The sequence below is a fragment of the Mycteria americana genome, unplaced genomic scaffold (assembly GCF_035582795.1).
Source record: "Mycteria americana isolate JAX WOST 10 ecotype Jacksonville Zoo and Gardens unplaced genomic scaffold, USCA_MyAme_1.0 Scaffold_252, whole genome shotgun sequence".
In the NCBI taxonomy this organism is placed as follows: Eukaryota; Metazoa; Chordata; class Aves; order Ciconiiformes; family Ciconiidae; genus Mycteria; species Mycteria americana.
In genome coordinates, this window is record NW_027445591.1 from 1 (window position 1) to 19,742 (window position 19,742).

Consider the following 19,742-nt stretch of genomic DNA (forward strand, 5'->3'; position numbering starts at 1 on the left):
CGTTGGGTTCCGTTGGGTTCCGTTGGGTTCCGTTGGGTGTTTTTTTGGGTTTTGGGGTTTTTTTGGTTTCTTTTTGTTTTTTTTTTTTGTTTGTTTTCGTTTTTTTATTTGTTTTTTTTTTTCCCCCATTCATTTACCTTTTCCATCGCCATGGTTTTTTTTTTTTTCATTTCTTTCTTTTTTTCTTTCTCCTTTTTTTTTTTTTTTTTCCCCCTGTTGTCCCCCCCCCCGGCGTTTTTCGGTTTTCTCTCCCCGCCGGGGGCGAGCCCCTCCCCGCAGGAACTCAACAAAAAACAGTGCCACAAAGACCAGGAATGCGCCACCCTCCTGCGGCACCACGAGGCCACCCGCCAGCTGGAGACCCGCCACCTCACCGCCCTGCACCGCACCCGCGCCCACCTCGCCCGCTGCCAGCACCAAACCGAGCTGGCCAACCAACGCGACTACAACCGCCGCCGCCACCAGGAGCTCCGCCAAAAACACGCCGCCCAAGCCCGCCAGCAACCCAAAAACCTCCGAGTAGGTGCCGGCGACGCCGGGGGGGGGCCGCGTCGTCCTCGTCCTCGCCGCCGCCGCCCTCTTCCCCCACCTCCTCTGCTCCCTCTTAGCCCTGGCCTTCGCCCTCCGCCCCGCCTTCCCCTCCCTCCTCTTCCTCCTCGCCGCCCTTTGCGTCCAACGACGCGGCGTCCGCGGTTGCCTCTTGGCCCTCGAGTGCGGCGCTGCCGCGTCCGCCCTGGCTTACGCCTTCCTCCCCCCTTCCGCCGACGCCGCCGACGCCGACGCCGGGGGGGCTTCCCTCCCCCCCTTGGCCGCGGCGGGGGGCGCGGCGGCCGTTTTGGGCTGAGCGCCCGCCGCGGTCGTTTTTACGTGCCCGTCATCCTTTTGGCCGCCCAACTTTTGGCTTCCCCGTGGTTATTTTTTACCCCTTTACCTCGCCGGCCTTTGCGCCCGCGCCCTCTGCGGGGGCTTCCACCGCCGCGCCCCAACGCCTTTGGCTGCGGGGGGTCTTGGCTTTGCCCCCCTCCCTTTTCGGGGCGCTTTTACGGGCGGGGTTGGCTTCCGAACGCCGCCTTTTCCGCCTTTTCCCCAAAACCAACAAAGGGGGGTTCCGCTCCCGCCTGCCCATCCCCCGCCGGGGGGCTCGGCCCCTCCCCCCCTCCCCCCGCCGCTGCTTCTCCGCCCTCAAGCGTCGCCTCTTGGCTTTGGGGACCCGCTTGGCCCTTTTTGCCCCCCCTTTTTTTTGGGGGGGGCGACCCCCGCCTCCCCCCCCCAGTCGGATCCCCCGCCCCGCCCCCCGCCCCCTTTCTTCCGGACCCTCCCCCCTCCCCCCACCTCCTCCCCGGGGGGGCGACGACGGCACCCGGGGACCCCCCCCGCCCCCGCGGCGCCCGTGGAGGTGACGGCGGCCCACGGGGCCGCGGCCCCGGCTGCACCCAGGCACTACGGACCCCCCCCCTCTGCCTCAGGGACCCCCCCTTTTTTGGGGTCCCCCCGTTTGGGGCTGAGATGCCCCGTTTGGGGCCGGGGACCCCCCCCGTTTGGGGCCGGGGACCCCCCCTTTGGCTCGGGGACCCCCCCTTTTTTGGGGTCCCCCCCCGTTTGGGGCCGGGGACCCCCCCTCTGGCTCGGGGACCCCCCCTCTGGCTTGGGGACCCCCCCTTTTTTGGGGTCCCCCCCGTTTGGGGCTGAGATGCCCCGTTTGGGGCCGGGGACCCCCCCCGTTTGGGGCCGGGGACCCCCCCTTTGGCTCGGGGACCCCCCCTTTTTTTGGGGTCCCCCCCGTTTGGGGCCGGGGACCCCCCCTCTGGCTCGGGGACCCCCCCCTCTGGCTTGGGGACCCCCCCTTTTTTGGGGTCCCCCCCGTTTGGGGCTGAGATGCCCCGTTTGGGGCCGGGGACCCCCCCTGTTTGGGGCCGGGGACCCCCCCTTTGGCTCGGGGACCCCCCCTTTTTTGGGGTCCCCCCCGTTTGGGGCCGGGGACCCCCCCTCTGGCTCGGGGACCCCCCCTCTGGCTCGGGGACCCCCCCTTTTTTGGGGTCCCCCCTGTTTGGGGCTGAGGACCCCCCCGTTCGGGGCCGGGGACCCCCCCGTTTGGGGGACCCCCCCCTTTGGGGCCAGGGACCCCCCCTTTGGCTCGGGGACCCCCCCCCCGTTTGGGGCCGAGGACCCCCCCGTTTGGGGCCGGGGACCCCCCCTTTGGCTCGGGGACCCCTCTTTTTTGGGGTCCCCCCTGTTTGGGGCCGGGGACCCCCCCCTCTGGCTCGGGGACCCCCCCGGTTGTTTGGGGGACCCCCCCATTTAGGGCCGAGGACCCCCCCTTTGGCTTGGGGACCCCCCCAAGGGGGGAAGGGGGGCTGAGACCCCCCCTTTTTGTTTTGGGGACCCCCCCTTTGGCTCGGGGACCCCCCGGTTGTTTGGGGGACCCCCCGTTTGGGGCCAGGGACCCCCCCTTTGGCTCGGGGACCCCCCCAAGGGGGGCTGAGACCCCCCCCTTTTGGTTTTGGGGACCCCCCCTTGGTTTTGGGGACCCCCTCTTTGGGGGGGGGGAGAGCTCCCCTCCCCCCCAAAGCTTTGGGGTCCCCCCCAAGGATTTGGGGACCCCCCCAGGGGTTAGGACCCCCCCAGGCTTTTGGGGTCCCCCCATGGGGTTTGGGCCCCCCCTAAAAGCTTTGGGGTCCCCCCCCCGGTCTTTTGGGTCACCCCCCCAGGATTTTGGGGTCCCCCCATGGGGGTTTGGGGTCCCCCCCATGGGGTTTTGGGCCCCCCCAAAGTTTTGGGGTCCCCCCCAAGGCTTTGGGGTCCCCTCCTTGGGATTAAGGCCCCCCCCGGATTTTGGGGTCCCCCCCTTGGGCTTTGAGTCCCCCCCCAGGGGGTTTTGGGGCCCCCCCCCGGATTTTGGGGCCCCCCCCCAGGGGGTTTTGGGCCCCCCCCCTGGATTTTGGGGTCCCCCCCCAGATTTTGGGGTCCCCCCAGGGGGTTTGGGTCCCCCCAAATTTGGGCTCCCCCAGAAAACTTTGGGGTCCCCCCCCCCTTGGGCTTTGGGGTCCCCCCCAGGGGGTTTTGGGGCCCCCCCCGGATTTTGGGGTCCCCCCTTGGGCTTTGGGCCCCCCCAGGTTTTGGGGTCCCCCCAAAGTTTTGGGGTCCCCCCCAGATTTGGGCCCCTCCTTGGGCTTTGGGTCTCCCCCAGGGGGTTTTGGGGTCCCCCCCACATTTTGGGAGCCCCCCCAGGGGGTTTGGGTCCCCCCCCAGGGGGTTTTGGGGTCCCCCCCATGGGAGTTTGGGCCCCCCCCAGGTTTTGGGGTCCCCCCAAAGTTTTGGGGCCCCCCTTGGGCTTTGGGTCCCCCCCCAGGGGGTTTTGGGGTCCCCCCCTGGATTTTGGGGTCCCCCCTTGGGCTTTGGGCCCCCCCCAGGTTTTGGGGTCCCCCCCAAAGTTTTGGGGCCCCCCCCAGATTTGGGGCCCCCCCCCTTGCTCTTTGGGTCCCCCCCAGGGGGGTTTGGGGCCCCCCCCTGGATTTTGGGGTCCCCCCCGGATTTTGGGGTCCCCCCCAGGGGGTTTGGGTCCCCCCAGATTTGGGCTCCCCCAAAAAACTTTGGGGCCCCCCCCCTTGGGCTTTGGGGCCCCCCCCCCCCCGGTTTTGGGGCCCCCCCAGGGGCTTTTGGGGTCCCCCCCCGGGTTTTGGGGTCCCCCCCCGGGTTTTGGGGTCCCCCCCCGGGTTTTGGGGTCCCCCCCGGTTTTGGGGTGCCCCGGGGGGGTGCGGGGGGGGGTGCTGCTGGCTGTGTTGTGTTAAATACATTATTTAAACCCAAGGGCACCCTTGGCAGCTCTCCGGGGTTTTATTTCGGGGGGGCGGGGGGGCACCCATGGGTGCTGGGGGCACCCCTGGGTGCCGGGGGGGCATGGGGGGGGGGGCACCCGTGGGGGGGGGGGGAGCACCCGTGGGGGGTGGGGGCACCCATGGGTGCTGGGGGCACCCGTGGGTGCCGGGGTGGCATGGGGGGGGGGGCAGCCGTGGGTGATGGGGGGGGCACCCATGGGTGCTGGGGGCACCCGATGGGTGCTGGGGTCACCCATGGGTGCTGGGGTGGCATGGGGGAGGGGCACCCATGGGTGCCGGGGTCACCCATGGGTGCCGGGGTGGCATGGGGGGGGGCAGCCGTGGGTGCTGGGGTGGCATGGGGGGGCACCCATGGGTGTTGGGGTCACCCATGGGTGCTGGGGTGGCATTGGGGGGGCACCCATGGGTGCTGGGTTCACCCATGGGTGGGGGGATGGGATGACAGGGGTCACCCGTGGGTGCTGGGGGGGTACCCATGGGTGGGGGAGTGCAGTAGGGGGGGGCACCCATGGGTGCTGGAGTCACCCATGGGTGCTGGGGTGGCATGGGGGGGTCACCCGATGGGTGCTGGGGTGTCACGGGGGGGCACCCATGGGTGCTGGGTCCACCCTATGGGTGCTGGGTTCACCCATGGGTGGGGGGACGGGATGACAGGGGTCACCCGTGGGTGCTGGGGGGGGCACCCATGGGTGGGGGAGTGCAGTAGGGGGGGCACCCATGGGTGCTGGGGACACCCGATGGGGGCTGGGGTGTGACAGGGGGGCACCCGTGGGTGCTGGGGTCACCCATGGGTGGGGGAGTGTAGTAGGGGGGGCACCCATGGGTGCTGGAGTCACCCATGGGTGCTGGGGTGGCATTGGGGGGTCATCCCGTGGGTGCTGGGGTGGCATGGGGGGGCACCCATGGGTGCTGGGGTCACCCATGGGTGGGGGGACGGGATGACAGGGGTCACCCGTGGGTGTTGGGGGGGCACCCATGGGTGCTGGGGACACCCATGGGTGGGGGAGTGCAGTAGGGGGGGCACCCATGGGTGCTGGGGTCACCCGATGGGTGCTGGGGTGTGACGGGGGGGCACCCGTGGGTGCTGGGGTCACCCATGGGTGGGGGGACGGGATGGGGGGGGAGTCACCCCGTGGGTGCTGAGGTCACCTATGGGTGGGGGGCCCATGAAGCAGGGGTCACCCATGGGTGCTGGGACCCACCCTGTGGGTGCTGGTGTCACCCATGGGTGGGGGGATGGGATGGGGGGGGGGGGGTGTCACCCTGTGGCTGCCAGGGTCACCCATGGGTGCTGGTGTCATCCTATGGGGGGGGGGGGCACGCATGGGTGCTGGGGGCACCCATGGGTGGGGGGGGATCACCCCGTGGGTGCCAGGGTCACCCTATGGGTGCTGGTGTCACCCATAGGTAGGGGAGTGCAATGGGGGGGGTCACCCAAGGGTGATGAGGTCACCCAAGGGTGGTGGGACACGAAGGAGGGGTCACCCTATGGGTGAGGGGGGCACCCAAGGCTGATGAGGTCACCCAAGGGTGGTGGGACACGATGGAAGGGTCTTCACCCCAGGACAGGGATGCAATGGGGGGGTCACCCATGGGTCATGGGATCACCCAAGGGTGGTGGGACGCAATGGAGGGGTCACCCAAGGGTGGTGGGACACGATTTGGGGCTCACCCATGGGTGGTGAGGTCACCCAAGGGTGATGACGTCACCCAAGGGTGGTGGGACACGATTCAGGGGTCACCCCAAGGTGGTGAGATCACCCAAGGGTGATGAGGTCACCCAAGGGTGGTGGGACTCAATTCGGGGGTCACCCAAGGGTGGTGTGGTCACCCAAGGGTGGTGGGACTTGATTTGGGGCTCACCCAAGGGTGATGAGATCACCCAAGGGTGGTGAGGTCACCCAAGGGTGGTGGGGACTCAATTCAGGGGGGTCGCCCATGGGTGGTGAGATCACGCATGGGTGGTGAGGTCACCCAAGGGTGGTGGGACACAATTCGGGGCTCACCCATGGGTTGTGAGGTCACCCAAGAGTGATGCGATCACCCAAGGGTGGTGGGACTCAATTCAGGGGTCACCCGTGGGTGGTGAGGTCACCCAAGAGTGATGAGGTCACCCAAGGGTGGTGGGACATGATTTGGGGTCGCCCAAGGGTGGTGAGATAACCTAAGGGTGATGAGGTCACCCAAGGGTGGTGGGACTCAATTCAGGGGTCGCCCATGGGTGGTGAGATCACCCATGGGTGGTGAGGTCACCCAAGGGTGGTGGGACTCAATTCGGGGGTCACCCATGGGTGGTGAGGTCACCCAAGGGTGGTGGGACATGATTTGGGGGTCGCCCAAGGGTGGTGAGATCACCCAAGGGTGATGAGGTCACCCAAGGGTGGTGGGACTCAATTCAGGGGTCACCCATGGGTTGTGAGGTCACCCAAGAGTGATGAGGTCACCCAAGGGTGGTGGGACATGATTTGGGGGGTCGCCCAAGGGTGGTGAGATCACCCAAGGGTGATGAGGTCACCCAAGGGTGGTGGGACACAATGGAGGGGTCACCCAAGGGTCGTGGGACTCGATTCGGGGGTCACGCATGGGTGGTGAGATCACCCAAGAGTGATGAGGTCACCAAGGGTGGTGGGACTCGATTTGGGGGTCACCCATGGGTGGTGAGATCACCCATGGGTGGTGGGACTCAATTCAGGGGTCACCCAAGGGTGGTGAGATCACCCAAGGGTGGTGGGACTTGATTTGGGGCTCACCCAAGGGTGATGAGGTCACCCAAGGGTGGTGGGACTCAATTCAGGGGTCGCCCATGGGTTGTGAGGTCACCCAAGAGTGATGAGATCACCCAAGGGTGGTGGGACTCAATTCGGGGGTCACCCATGGGTGGTGAGGTCACCCAAGGGTGGTGGGACATGATTTGGGGGTCGCCCAAGGGTGGTGAGATCACCCAAGGGTGATCAGGTCACCCAAGGGTGGTGGGACTCAATTCAGGGGTTGCCCATGGGTTGTGAGGTCACCCAAGAGTGATGAGGTCACCCAAGGGTGGTGGGACTCAATTAAGGGGTCGCCCATGGGTTGTGAGGTCACCCAAGAGTGATGAGATCACCCAAGGGTGGTGGGACTCAATTCAGGGGTCACCCATGGGTGTTGAGATCACCTAAGGGTGCTGGGACTCAATTCAGGGGTTGCCCATGGGTGGTGAGATCACCCATGGGTGGTGAGGGGTTGCCCATGGGTGGTGAGATCACCCATGGGTGGTGAGGTCACCCAAGGGTGGTGGGACTCGATTCAGTGCTCACCCAAGGGTGGTGAGGTCACCCAAGGGTGGTGGGACTCAATTCGGGGGTCACCCATGGGTGGTGAGATCACCCAAGGGTGATGAGGTCACCCAAGGGTGGTGGGACACAATGGAGGGGTCACCCAAAGGTGGTGGGACTCGATTCAGGGGTCACCCATGGGTTTTGAGATCACCCAAGGGTGCTGGGACTCGATTCGGTGCTCACCCACGGGTGTTGAGATCACCCAAGGCTTCTGGGACGCCATGCGGTGCTCACCCATGGGTGGGGGTGCCCACAACAGGGTGCGTGTCCGTCCCCCCCCCCCCCCCCCCAACCCCCCCCCAACCCCCCCAGCGCCGCCCTCCCCCTGCCACCGCCACCCCCCGGAGACCACCGGGATCCGGCGGGCGCTTGGGGAGGAGACCCCATGGGTGGGGTTGGGTGGGGTTGGGTGGGGTGGGGTGGGGTTGGGTGGGGTGGGGTTGGGTTGGGTGGGGTTGGGTGGGGTGGGGTTGGGTGGGGTTGGGTGGGGTGGGGTGGGGTTGGGTTGGGTGGGGTTGGGTGCAGTGGGGTGGGGTTGGGTGCAGTGGGGTGGGGTTGGGTTGGGTTGCGTTGGGTTGGGTTGCGTTGGGTTGGGTTGCGTTGGGTTGGGTTGCGTTGCGTTGCGTTGGGTGGGGTTGGGTGGGGTTGGGTGGGGTGCCGTCCGGTGGGCGGGGCTGGGCGTGGCTAACCCCTCCCCCTTGTCTGGCGGGCGCAGTGCAAGGAGCTGCAGATCAAGAAGCAGTTCCAGGCCACCTGCAAGGTGCAGACGCGGCAGTACAAGGCCCTGCGCAGCCACCTCCTGGAGAGCACGGCCAAGAGCCAGCACAAAGCTCTCCTCAAGCGCCTCAAGGCCGAGCAGACCCGCAAGTTGGCCGCCTTGGCCGAGCAGTACGACCACAGCATCAGCGAGATGCTCTCCAGCCAGGCCGTAGGTGGGGGGAGGGGGGAGGGGGGGGAGGGGATGGGGAGGGGGGTGGTGGTGGTGGTGGTGGTGGAGGTGGTGATGGTGGAGGTGGTGATGGAGGTGGTGGAGATGGTGGTGGTGATGGGGAGGAGGAGGTGGAGGTGATGGAGAGGGAGGTGATGGAGGTGGAGGTGATGGTGGTGGGGGAGATGGTGGTGGAGGTGGTGGTGGAAGTGATGGTGGTGGTGGTGGAGATGGTGGTGGTTGGGGAGATGATGGTGGTGATGGGGAGGAGGAGGTGGAGGTGATGGAGAGGGAGGTGACAGAGGTGACGGAGGTGGAGGTGATGGTGGTGGGGGAGATGGTGGTGGTGGTGGAGGTGGAGAGGTGGTGAGGGTGGTGGAGGTGGTGGTGGGGGGGGGGGAGGTGGTGGTGGTGGAGAGGGAGGTGACGGAGGTGGAGGTGATGGTGGTGGTGGTGGTGGAAGTGATGGTGGTGGTGGTGGAGATGGTGGTGGTTGGGGAGATGATGGTGGTGATGGGGAGGAGGAGGTGGAGGTGATGGAGAGGGAGGTGACAGAGGTGACGGAGGTGGAGGTGATGGTGGTGGGGGAGATGGTGGTGGTGGTGGAGGTGGAGAGGTGGTGAGGGTGGTGGAGGTGGTGGTGGGGGGGGGGGAGGTGGTGGTGGTGGAGGTAGTGATGGAGGTGGAGGTGATGGTGATGGTGGTGGAGAGGTGGTGAGGGTGGGGGAGGTGGTGGTGGGGGGGGAGATGGTGGTGATGGGGAGAAGGAGGTGGAGGTGATGGAGGGGGAGGTGATGGAGGTGGTGGAGATGGTGGTGGTTGGGGAGATGACAGTGGTGATGGGGAGGAGGAGGTGGAGGTGATGGAGAGGGAGGTGACGGAGGTGGAGGTGATGGTGGTGGTGGTGGTGGAAGTGATGGTGGTGGTGGTGGAGATGGTGGTGGTTGGGGAGATGATGGTGGTGATGGGGAGGAGGAGGTGGAGGTGATGGAGAGGGAGGTGACAGAGGTGACGGAGGTGGAGGTGATGGTGGTGGGGGAGATGGTGGTGGTGGTGGAGGTGGAGAGGTGGTGAGGGTGGTGGAGGTGGTGGTGGGGGGGGGGGAGGTGGTGGTGGTGGAGGTAGTGATGGAGGTGGAGGTGATGGTGATGGTGGTGGAGAGGTGGTGAGGGTGGGGGAGGTGGTGGTGGGGGGGGAGATGGTGGTGATGGGGAGAAGGAGGTGGAGGTGATGGAGGGGGAGGTGATGGAGGTGGTGGAGATGGTGGTGGTTGGGGAGATGACAGTGGTGATGGGGAGGAGGAGGTGGAGGTGATGGAGAGAGAGGTGACGGAGGTGGAGGTGATGGTGGTGGGGGAGATGGTGGTGGTGGTGGTGGTGGAGGTGGAGAGGTGGTGAGGGTGGTGGAGGTGGTGGGGGGGGGGAGGTGGTGGTGGTGGAGGTAGTGATGGAGGTGGAGGTGATGGTGGTGGAGAGGTGGTGAGGGTGGGGGAGGTGGTGGTGGTGGGGGAGATGGTGGTGATGGGGAGGAGGAGGTGGAGGTGATGGAGGGGGAGGTGATGGAGGGGGAGGTGATGGAGGGGGAGGTGATGGAGGGGGAGGTGATGGAGGTGGTGGAGATGGTGGTGGTTGGGGAGATGACGGTGGTGATGGGGAGGAGGAGGTGGAGGTGATGGAGGGGGAGGTGATGGAGGTGGAGGTGATGGTGGTGGGGGAGATGGTGATGGTGGTGGTGGTGGAGGTGGAGAGGTGGTGAGGGTGGTGGAGGTGGTGGTGGTGGGGGGGGGAGATGGTGGTGGTGGAGGTAGTGATGGAGGTGGAGGTGATGGTGGTGGTGGTGGGGGAGATGATGGTGGTGGTGGAGGTGATGGTGGTGGTGATGGAGGTGGAGGTGATGGTGGTGGAGAGGTGGTGAGGGTGGGGGAGATGGTGGTGATGGGGAGAAGGAGATGGAGGTGATGGAGGTGGAGGTGATGGAGGTGGAGGTGATGGAGGTGGAGGTGATGGAGGTGGAGGTGATGGAGGTGGAGGTGATGGAGGTGGAGGTGATGGAGGTGGTGGAGATGGTGGTGGTTGGGGAGATGATGGTGGTGATGGGGAGGAGGAGGTGGAGGTGATGGAGAGGGAGGTGATGGAGAGGGAGGTGATGGAGGTGGAGGTGATGGTGGTGGGGGAGATGGTGATGGTGGAGGTGGAGAGGTGGTGAGGGTGGTGGAGGTGGTGGGGGGGGAGGTGGTGGTGGAGGTGATGGTGGTGGAGAGGTGGTGAGGGTGGTGGAGGTGGTGGGGGGGGGGGAGATGGTGGTGGTGGAGGTAGTGATGGAGGTGGAGGTGATGGTGGTGGAGAGGTGGTGAGGGTGGTGGAGGTGGTGGTGGTGGGGGAGATGGTGGTGATGGGGAGAAGGAGGTGGAGGTGATGGAGGGGGAGGTGATGGAGGTGGTGGAGATGGTGGTGATGGGGAGGAGGAGGTGGAGGTGATGGAGAGGGAGGTGATGGAGGTGGAGGTGATGGTGGTGGGGGAGATGGTGGTGGTGGTGGAGGTGGAGAGGTGGTGAGGGTGGTGGAGGTGGTGGTGGTGGGGGGGGAGATGGTGGTGGTGGAGGTAGTGATGGAGGTGGAGGTGATGGTGGTGGAGAGGTGGTGAGGGTGGGGGAGGTGGTGGTGGTGGGGGAGATGGTGGTGATGGGGAGAAGGAGGTGGAGGTGATGGAGGGGGAGGTGATGGAGAGGGAGGTGATGGAGGTGGAGGTGGTGGTGGTGGGGGAGATGGTGATGGTGGTGGTGGTGGAGGTGGAGAGGTGGTGAGGGTGGTGGAGGTGGAGGTGGAGAGGTGGTGAGGGTGGGGGAGGTGGTGGTGGTGGGGGAGATGGTGGTGATGGGGAGGAGGAGGTGGAGGTGATGGAGAGGGAGGTGACGGAGGTGGAGGTGATGGTGGTGGGGGAGATGGTGGTGGTGGTGGTGGTGGTGGAGGTGGAGAGGTGGTGAGGGTGGTGGAGGTGGTGGGGGGGGAGGTGGTGGTGGTGGAGGTAGTGATGGAGGTGGAGGTGATGGTGGTGGAGAGGTGGTGAGGGTGGTGGTGGTGGAGGAGATGATGGTGGTGATGGGGAGGAGGAGGGGGATGTGGTGGAGGAGGAGGTGGTGGTGGAGGTGATGGTGGTGGGGGAGATGGTGATGGAGGTGGAGGTGATGGTGGTGGTGGTGGTGCAGGAGATGGTGGTGATGGGGAGGAGGTGGTGGTGGGGGAGATGATGGAGGTGATGGAGGGGGAGGTGGTGGTGGAGGTGATGGTGGTGGAGGAGGAGGTGATGGAGAGGTGGTGATGGAGGTAGAGATGATGGTGATGGTGGGGGGGAGGTGGAGGAGGAGGAGGTGGACATGGTTGATGGTGAAGGTGGAGGTGGTGGAGGAGGAGGTGGTGAGGGTGGTGGGGGAGATGATGGAGGTGATGGGGAGGTGGAGGTGGTGAGGGTGGTGGGGGTGGTGGAGGTGATGGTGGTGGTGGTGGGGGAGATGATGGAGGTGGTGGAAGTGATGGTGGTGGTGGTGGAGGTGGTGATGGAGGTGGAGAGGTGGTGAGGGTGGTGGAGGTGGTGTTGGTGACGGAGGTGGAGGAGGAGGAGGTGGAGATGGTTGGAGGTGATGGTGGAGGTGGTGGTGAGGGTGGTGGGGGAGATGGTGGAGGTGATGGAGGTGGAGGTGATGGAGGTGGAGGTGGGGGGAGAGGTGATGGAGGTGGTGGTGGTGGAGGTGGTGGTGGTGGTGATGGAGGTGGAGGTGATGGTGGTGGAGATGGTGGTGGTGCGGGAGATGATGGTGATGGGGAGAAGGAGGTGGAGGTGATGGAGGTGGAGGTGATGGAGGTGGAGGTGATGGAGGTGGTGATGGAGGTGGAGAGGTGGTGAGGGTGGTGGTGGTGATGGAGGTGGAGGTGATGGTGGTGGTGGCGGTGATGATGGAGGTGGAAGTGGAGGAGGTGATGGTGGTGGTGGGGGGGAGGTGATGGGGAGGTGGAGGTGATGGAGGTGGTGGGGGAGGTGCTGATGGAGGTGGTGGTGGAGAAGGTGGTGGTGGAGGTGATTGTGGTGGTGGAGGTGGCGATGGAGGTGATGGACGGGGTGGGGGTGATGGGGTGCTGGTGGTGTGGAGGTGATGGAGATGGTGGTGGAGGTGATGGTGGAGGTGGTGGTGGGGAGGAGAAGGCAACAGGGGGATTTGATGGGGAGGGGAGGACCTGATGGGGACCTGACGGGGACGTGAGGACCCAACAGGGACTTGATGGGGACATGAGGACCCCATGGAGACCAGTAGATGTGTGGGGGACCCAATGGGGACTTGATGGGGACGTGAGGACCCAACGAGGACCAGTAGATGTTTGGGGAACCCAACGGGGACCCGATGGGGACATGGGGACCTGATGGGGACGTGGGGACCCAACGGGGACCTGATGGGGACAAGGGGACCCAATGGGGACCAACAGGGACTTCAAGACCCAACAGGGACATGGGGACCCAACGGGGACTTGATGGGGACCCAACGGGGACTGGATGGGGATGTGGGGACCCAAGAGGGACCCAACAGGGACGCGATGGGGACATGGGGACCCATCAGGGGCTTGATGGGGACATCACGAGGACATGAGGAGCCAACAGATGTGTGGGGAACCCAATGGGACCCAACGGGGACCTGATGGGGACAAGGGGACCCAAGAGGGACCCAACAGGGACGTGATGGGGACATCACGAGAACATGAGGACCCACCAGGGACATGGGGACCCAACGGGACCCAACAGGGGCATGGGGACCCATCAGGGGCTTGATGGGGACGTGAGGACCCAACGAGGACCAGTAGATGTTTGGGGAACCCCATGGGACCCAACGGGGACCTGATGGGGACGTGGGGACCCAACGGCGCCCAGTAGATGTGGGGGGGACCCAACGGGGACCCAACGGTGACCAACCGATGCGTAGGGACCCAACGGGGACCCAACAAGGATTTGGGGACCTAATGGGGACCCACAGATGTGTAGGGGACCCAGTGGAGACCCAAGAGGGTCCCAAGAGGGAGGTGGGGACCCAATGGGGACCCAGAGACGCACGGGGAACCCAATGGAGACCCAGTAGGGACCTAAGAGGAACCTACAGCCCCACAGAGACCTGGGGACCCCCAGGAGCCCCTCGGCTGCCTGGGAAGCCACCAGAGATGGGGATGGGGACCTCCAGGACCCCCTCATGTACCTGGGAAGCCACCAGAGATGGGGATGGGACCTCCAGGACCCCCTCAAGTGCCTGGGAAGCCACCAGAGATGGGGATGGGGACCTCCAGGAGCCCCTCAAGTACCTGGGAAGCCACCAGAGATGGGGATGGGACCCCCAGGAGCCCTTCAAGTACCTGGGAAGCCACCAGAGATGGGGATGGGACCCCCAGGAGCCCCTCAAGTGCCTGGGAAGCCACCAGAGATGGGGATGGGACCCCCAGGAGCCCCTCAAGTGCCTGGGAAGCCACCAGAGATGGGGATGGGACCTCCAGGAGCCCCTCAAGTGCCTGGGAAGCCACCATAGATGGGATGGGGACCTCCAGGAGCCCCTCAAGTGCCTGGGAAGCCACCAGAGATGGGGATGGGACCCCCCAGGAGCCCCTCAAGTGCCTGGGAAGCCACCAGAGATGGGGATGGGACCTCCAGGAGCCCCTCAACTGCCCAAGAACCCACCAGGGCCCATCCAGGGCCACGTCCCCTCCTCAAGAGAAGCAGAGTTATGGGGTGGTGAGTTTTGGGGGGGCCCCCCACCTCATCCCCGCCCCGCCCTTCTTCATCCCCCAGCTCCGATTGGACGAGACGCAAGAGGCGGAGTACCAGGTGCTGCGGTTGCAGCTGCAGCAGGAGCTGGAGCTCCTCAACGCCTACCAGAGCAAGATCAAGATGCACACGGAGGCCCAGCAGGAACGGGAGCTCAAGGACCTGGAGCAACGCGTCTCCATCCGCCGCGCCCTCCTCGAGCAGCGGGTACGGGGTTGGGGGGCGGGGGGGGGACACGGCCACACACACGGACACGTTTCGGGGGGTCTCGGGCCTTCCAGCGCTGAGGTGGGGACAGTTTGGGGGTTCCCCAAGGGGGATTTGGGTGGGTTTGGAGCTCCCCAAGGGGGATTTTGGTGGTTTCGGGGCTCCCCCGAGGGAGATTACGGAGGTTTCGGGGTTCCCCAAGGGGGATTATGGGGGTTTTGGGGTCCCCAAGGGGGATTTTGGTGGTTTCGGGGCTCCCCCGAGGGGGATTACGGAGGTTTCGGGGCTCCCTGAGGGGGATTTTGGTGGTTTCGGGGCTCCCCCGAGGGAGATTACGGAGGTTTCGGGGTTCCCCAAGGGGGATTATGGAGGTTTTGGGGTCCCCAAGGGGGATTTTGGTGGTTTCGGGGCTCCCCCGAGGGGGATTACGGAGGTTTCGGGGCTCCCTGAGGGGGATTTTGGTGGTTTCGGGGCTCCCCCGAGGGAGATTACGGAGGTTTCGGGGTTCCCCAAGGGGGATTATGGGGGTTTTGGGGTCCCCAAGGGGGATTTTGGTGGTTTCGGGGCTCCCCGAGGGGGATTACGGAGGTTTCGGGGCTCCCTGAGGGGGATTTTGGTGGTTTCGGGGCTCCCCGAGGGAGATTACGGAGGTTTCGGGGTTCCCCAAGGGGGATTATGGGGGTTTTGGGGTCCCCAAGGGGGATTTTGGTGGTTTCGGGGCTCCCCCGAGGGGGATCACGGAGGTTTCGGGGCTCCCCAAGGGGGATTATGGGGGTTTTGGGTCCCCAAGGGGGATTTTGGTGGTTTCGGGGCTCCCCCGAGGGGGATCACGGAGGTTTCGGGGCTCCCCAAGGGGGATTATGGGGGTTTTGGGGTCCCCAAGGGGGATTTTGGTGGTTTCGGGGCTCCCCGAGGGAGATTACGGAGGTTTCGGGGCTCCCTAAGGGGGATTATGGGGGTTTTGGGGTCCCCAAGGGGGGGTTTGGTGGTTTCAGGGCTCCCCCGAGGGGGATTACGGAGGTTTTGTGGCTCCCCAAGGGGGATTTTGGTGGTTTCGGGGCTCCCCCGAGGGGGATCACGGAGGTTTCGGGGCTCCCCAAGGGGGATTTTGGTGGGTTTGGGGCTCCCCCATGGGGTTTGTGGTAGTTTCAGGGCTCCCCCACGGGGATTTTGGGGCTCCCCAAGGGGGATTGTGGTGGTTTCAGGGTTCCTCTCAGGGACTGTGGTGGTTTTGGGGCTCCCCAAGGGGATTGTGGGGGTTTTGGGGATCCTCCATGGGGATCATGGTAGTTTCAGGGCTCCCCCACGGGGATTTTGGGGCTCCCCAAGGGGGATTTGGGTGGGTTTGGAGCTCCCCAAGGGGGATTTTGGTGGTTTCGGGGCTCCCCCGAGGGAGATTACGGAGGTTTCGGGGTTCCCCAAGAGGGATTATGGGGTTTTGGGGTCCCCAAGGGGGATCTTGGTGGTTTCAGGGCTCCCCCGAGGGAGATTACGGAGGTTTCGGGGTTCCCCAAGGGGGATTTTGGTGGTTTTGGGGCTCCCCCATGGGGTTTGTGGTAGTTTCAGGGCTCCCCCACGGGGATTTTGGGGCTCCCCAAGGGGGACTGTGGTGGTTTCGGGGTTCCCCAAGGGGATTGTGGGGGTTTCAGGGCTCCCCCGAGGGGGATTATGGAGGTTTCGGGGCTCCCCAAGGGGGATTATGGGGGTTTTGGGGTCCCCAAGGGGGATTTTGGTGGTTTTGGAGCTCCCTAAGGGGATTGTGGGGGTTTCAGGGCTCCCCCGAGGGGGATTACGGAGGTTTCGGGGTTCCCCAAGGGGGATTGTGGGGATTTGGGGTCCCCAAGGGGAGATTTTGGTGGTTTCAGGGCTCCCCCATGGGGATTTTGGGGGTCCCCGAGGGGGATTATGGGGGTTTTGGGGCTCCCCCACAGGGATTTTGGTGGTTTCAGGGCTCCCCCAAGGGGGATTTTGGTGGTTTTGGGGCTCCCCCATGGGGGCTTACGGAGGTTTCGGGGCTCCCCAGAGGGATTTTGGGGTTCTTCAAGAAGAATTTTGGGGGTATCAGGGTTCCCCAAAGGGGCTTGTGGGGTTCTTCAAGCAGGATTTGGGGGTTTCGGGGCTCCCCAAAGGCATTTGGGGGTTTCAGGGCTCCCCAAAGGGGCTCTTGGGCTTTTGGGGCTCCCCAGAGGGATTTTGGGGTTCTTCAAGGAGGATTCGGGGGTTTCGGGGCTCCCCAGAGGGATTTTGGGGGTCTTCAAGTGGGTTTTGGGGGTTTTGGGGCTCCCCAGAGGGATTTTGGGGTTCTTCAAGCAGGATTTGAGGGTTTCAGGGTTCCCCGAAGGGGCTCATGGGGGTTTCGGGGCTCCCCAGCCGGATTTTGGGGGGTTCTTCAAGCAGGATTGGGGGTTTCGGGGCTCCCCAGAGGGATTTGGGGGTTTCAGGGTTCCCCAAAGGGGCTCATGGGGGTTTCGGGGCTCCCCAGAGGGATTTTGGGGCTCTTCAAGCAGGATTTGGGGGTTTCGGGGCTCCCCAGAGGGATTTGGGGGTTTCAGGGCTCCCCAAAGGGGCTCGTGGGGGTTTCGAGGCTCCCCAGCCAGATTTTGGGGTTCTTCAAGGAGGATTGGGGGGTTTCAGGGCTCCCCAGAGGGATTTTGGGGTTCTTCAAGCAGGATTTGGGGGTTTTGGGGCTCCCCAGAGGGATTTGGGAGTTTCGGGGTTCCCCAAAGGGGCTCATGGGGGTTTCAGGGCTCCCCAGCCGGATTTTGGGGTTCTTCAAGCAGGATTTGGGGGTTTCAGGGCTCCCCAAAGTGGCTCATGGGGGTTTTGGGGCTCCCCAGCCAGATTTTGGGGTTCTTCAAGCAGGATTTGGGGGTTTTGGGGTTCCCCAAAGGGATTTGGGGGTTTCAGGGCTCCCCAAAGGGGCTCGTGGGGGTTTCGAGGCTCCCCAGCCAGATTTTTGGGGCTCTTCAAGGAGGATTCGGGAGTTTCAGGGCTCCCCAGAGAGATTTTGGGGTTCTTCAAGCAGGATTTGGGGGTTTCGGGGTTCCCCTCAGGGGCTCATGGGGGTTTTGGGGCTCCCCAGCCGGATTTTTGGGGGTTCTTCAAGCAGGGTTTGGGGGTTTCGGGGCTCCCCAAAGGCATTTGGGGGTTTCGGGGCTCCCCAGAGGGATTTTGGGGCTCTTCAAGGAGGATTCGGGAGTTTTGGGGCTCCCCAGAGAGATTTTGGGGTTCTTCAAGCAGGATTTGGGGGTTTCGGGGCTCCCCAAAGGGATTTGGGGGTTTCAGGGCTCCCCAAAGGGGCTCGTGGGGGTTTCGGGGCTCCCCAGCCGGATTTTGGGGTTCTTCAAGCAGGATTTGGGGTTTCGGGGCTCCCCAGCCAGATTTTGGGGTTCTTCAAGGAGGATTCGGGAGTTTCGGGGCTCCCCAGAGAGATTTTGGGGCTCTTCAAGGAGGATTCAGGAGTTTCGGGGCTCCCCAGCCAGATTTTTGGGGGTTCTTCAAGGAGGATTCGGGAGTTTCGGGGCTCCCCAGAGAGATTTTGGGGTTCTTCAAGCAGGGTTTGGGGGTTTCGGGGCTCCCTAGAGGGATTTGGGGGTTTCAGGGCTCCCCAAAGGGGCTCGTGGGGGTTTCGGGGCTCCCCAGCCGGATTTTTGGGGGTTCTTCAAGCAGGATGCGGGAGTTTCGGGGCTCCCCAGAGAGATTTTGGGGTTCTTCAAGCAGGATTTGGGGGTTTCGGGGCTCCCCAGAGGGATTTGGGGGTTTCAGGGCTCCCCAAAGGGGCGCGTGGGGGTTTCGAGGCTCCCCAGCCGCTTTTTTGGGGGCTCTTCAAGCAGGATTTGGGGGTTTCAGGGTTCCCCAAAGGGGCTCGTGGGGGTTTCGGGGCTCCCCAGCCAGATTTTGGGGCTCTTCAAGGAGGATTCGGGAGTTTCGGGGCTCCCCAGAGAGATTTTGGGGTTCTTCAAGCAGGATTTGGGGGTTTCGGGGCTCCCCAGAGGGATTTGGGGGTTTCAGGGCTCCCCAAAGGGGCTCGTGGGGGTTTTGGGGCTCCCCAGCCAGATTTTTGGGGGTTCTTCAAGCAGCATTTGGGGGTTTCAGGGCTCCCCAGAGGGATTTTGGGGTCTTCAAGCGGGTTTTGGGGGTTTTGGGGCTCCCCAGAGGGATTTTGGGGTCTTCAAGCGGGTTTTGGGGGTTTTGGGGCTCCCCAGCCAGATTTTGGGGCTCTTCAAGCAGGATTTGGGGGTTTCAGGGCTCCCCAAAGGGGCTCGTGGGGGTTTCGGGGCTCCCCAGCCGGATTTTTGGGTTCTTCAAGCAGAATTTGGGGGTTTCGAGGCTCCCCAGAGGGATTTTGGGGCTCTTCAAGCAGGATTCGGGAGTTTCCAGGCCTCCCCGTGCCCCTTCCGGTGGTTTCCAGCCCCCCCCCCCCCCCCCCTTAATTTCACTCCCCATCCCCCCAGCCGGGCTCGGAGCCCCGAAACCCCTCGGTGGGGGGGGGGGGGGGGGTGCACCGTGGGTGACGTCACCCCGCTTTTTTTGGGGGGTGTCGCCCCCCGTCCCCCCCCCCAGATCGAGGAGGAGATGCTGGCGCTGCAGGCGGAACGTTCCGAGCGCATCCGGGGCCTCCTGGAGCGCCACGCCCGCGAGCTGGAGGCCTTCGACGCCGAGAGCCTGCGCCTGGGTTTCAGCGGCATGGCTTTGGGGGGGCTGCCCCCCCCCGCCGCCCCTCCCCCCCCCCCCGCCCCGCCCTTCCCGCCCCGTCCCCCGCAGCGGCTCCCGTTGGACCCACGGCCCCCCCGACGCTCGCCGCCAACCCCCCCCGCTCCTCCCCCCGCCGCCCCCCCCGGCTTTCGCCGGGGTCCTCCCCGCCGCCGGGGGCGCCCTCCCCCTGCGCCGGAGCCCCCAGCCCCCGCGGAGGGGAGGGGGAGGAGGGGGGGGGGGTGGGGGAGGGGAGGGGGGGGCGGCCCCCCCCCCCCACCTCCTCAATGGAGCCCATTTCCCCTATTCCTGAAAGATTGGGGGGGGGGGGGGGGCCTTGAAACCGACATTTGGGGGGGTTTCGGAGGGGGGGGGAGCCCCGAAACCGCCGCTCGTGGAGGGGGGAGGAGGGGGGGGGGCCCCGAAGCTGCCCCTCGGATGGGGGGGGGTGGGGGGACCCCGAAACCGCCATTTTGGGGTCATTTGGGGGGGGGGGGGGGGCCTCGAAACCGCCCCTTGGGTTCAACATGGGGACGGGGGGGGGGGCCTGAAACCGCCGCAGCGCCAAGCCCCGCCCCACCCGGCGCCAAGCCCCGCCCCTCATGCCAAACCCCGCCCCCCATGCCAAACCCCGCCCCCCCATGCCAAACCCCGCCCCCTCCAGTGCCAAGCCCCGCCTCCCCAGCCCGTTCTTTTACACGGGGGGGGGGGTGGGGGAGGGGATAATTAACGAGCTGTAACGAGAATAATAAATGAGGATGGTGGTGACGTCACAGGCTCCGCCCACTTTGCGCCGGGGAGGAGGGGAGGGGCCAGGAGGCCGAGGGGCGGGGCAGGAGGGCGTTAATGAGGTGGGGGGGGGCTCATTAAGGGGTCGGGGGGGTTGGGCGGGGTTAAATTACCTGCGTCATTAATTATTCATGCGGTTAATTATTAATTAACCGCCCCGTTGTCACGGCAACCGCGGGGGGG

The 19,742-nt window shown here is 65.1% G+C and overlaps 1 protein-coding gene across 1 annotated transcript; it reads left to right on the plus strand.

Moving 5' to 3' along the window:
* Positions 1 to 266: 266 nt before the first annotated feature.
* LOC142403412 (serine/threonine-protein kinase TAO2-like) lies at positions 267 to 19,510 on the plus strand (the record flags this gene model as incomplete). The annotated part of the gene is given in 6 exon segments (XM_075489650.1): positions 267 to 519; positions 7,866 to 8,078; positions 13,896 to 14,078; positions 18,642 to 18,796; positions 18,798 to 18,962; positions 19,333 to 19,510. Coding segments are annotated over 6 exon segments (1,147 nt in total), but the record flags the coding sequence as incomplete, so codon positions are not given.
* Between the last annotated feature and the right edge of the window lie 232 nt (positions 19,511 to 19,742).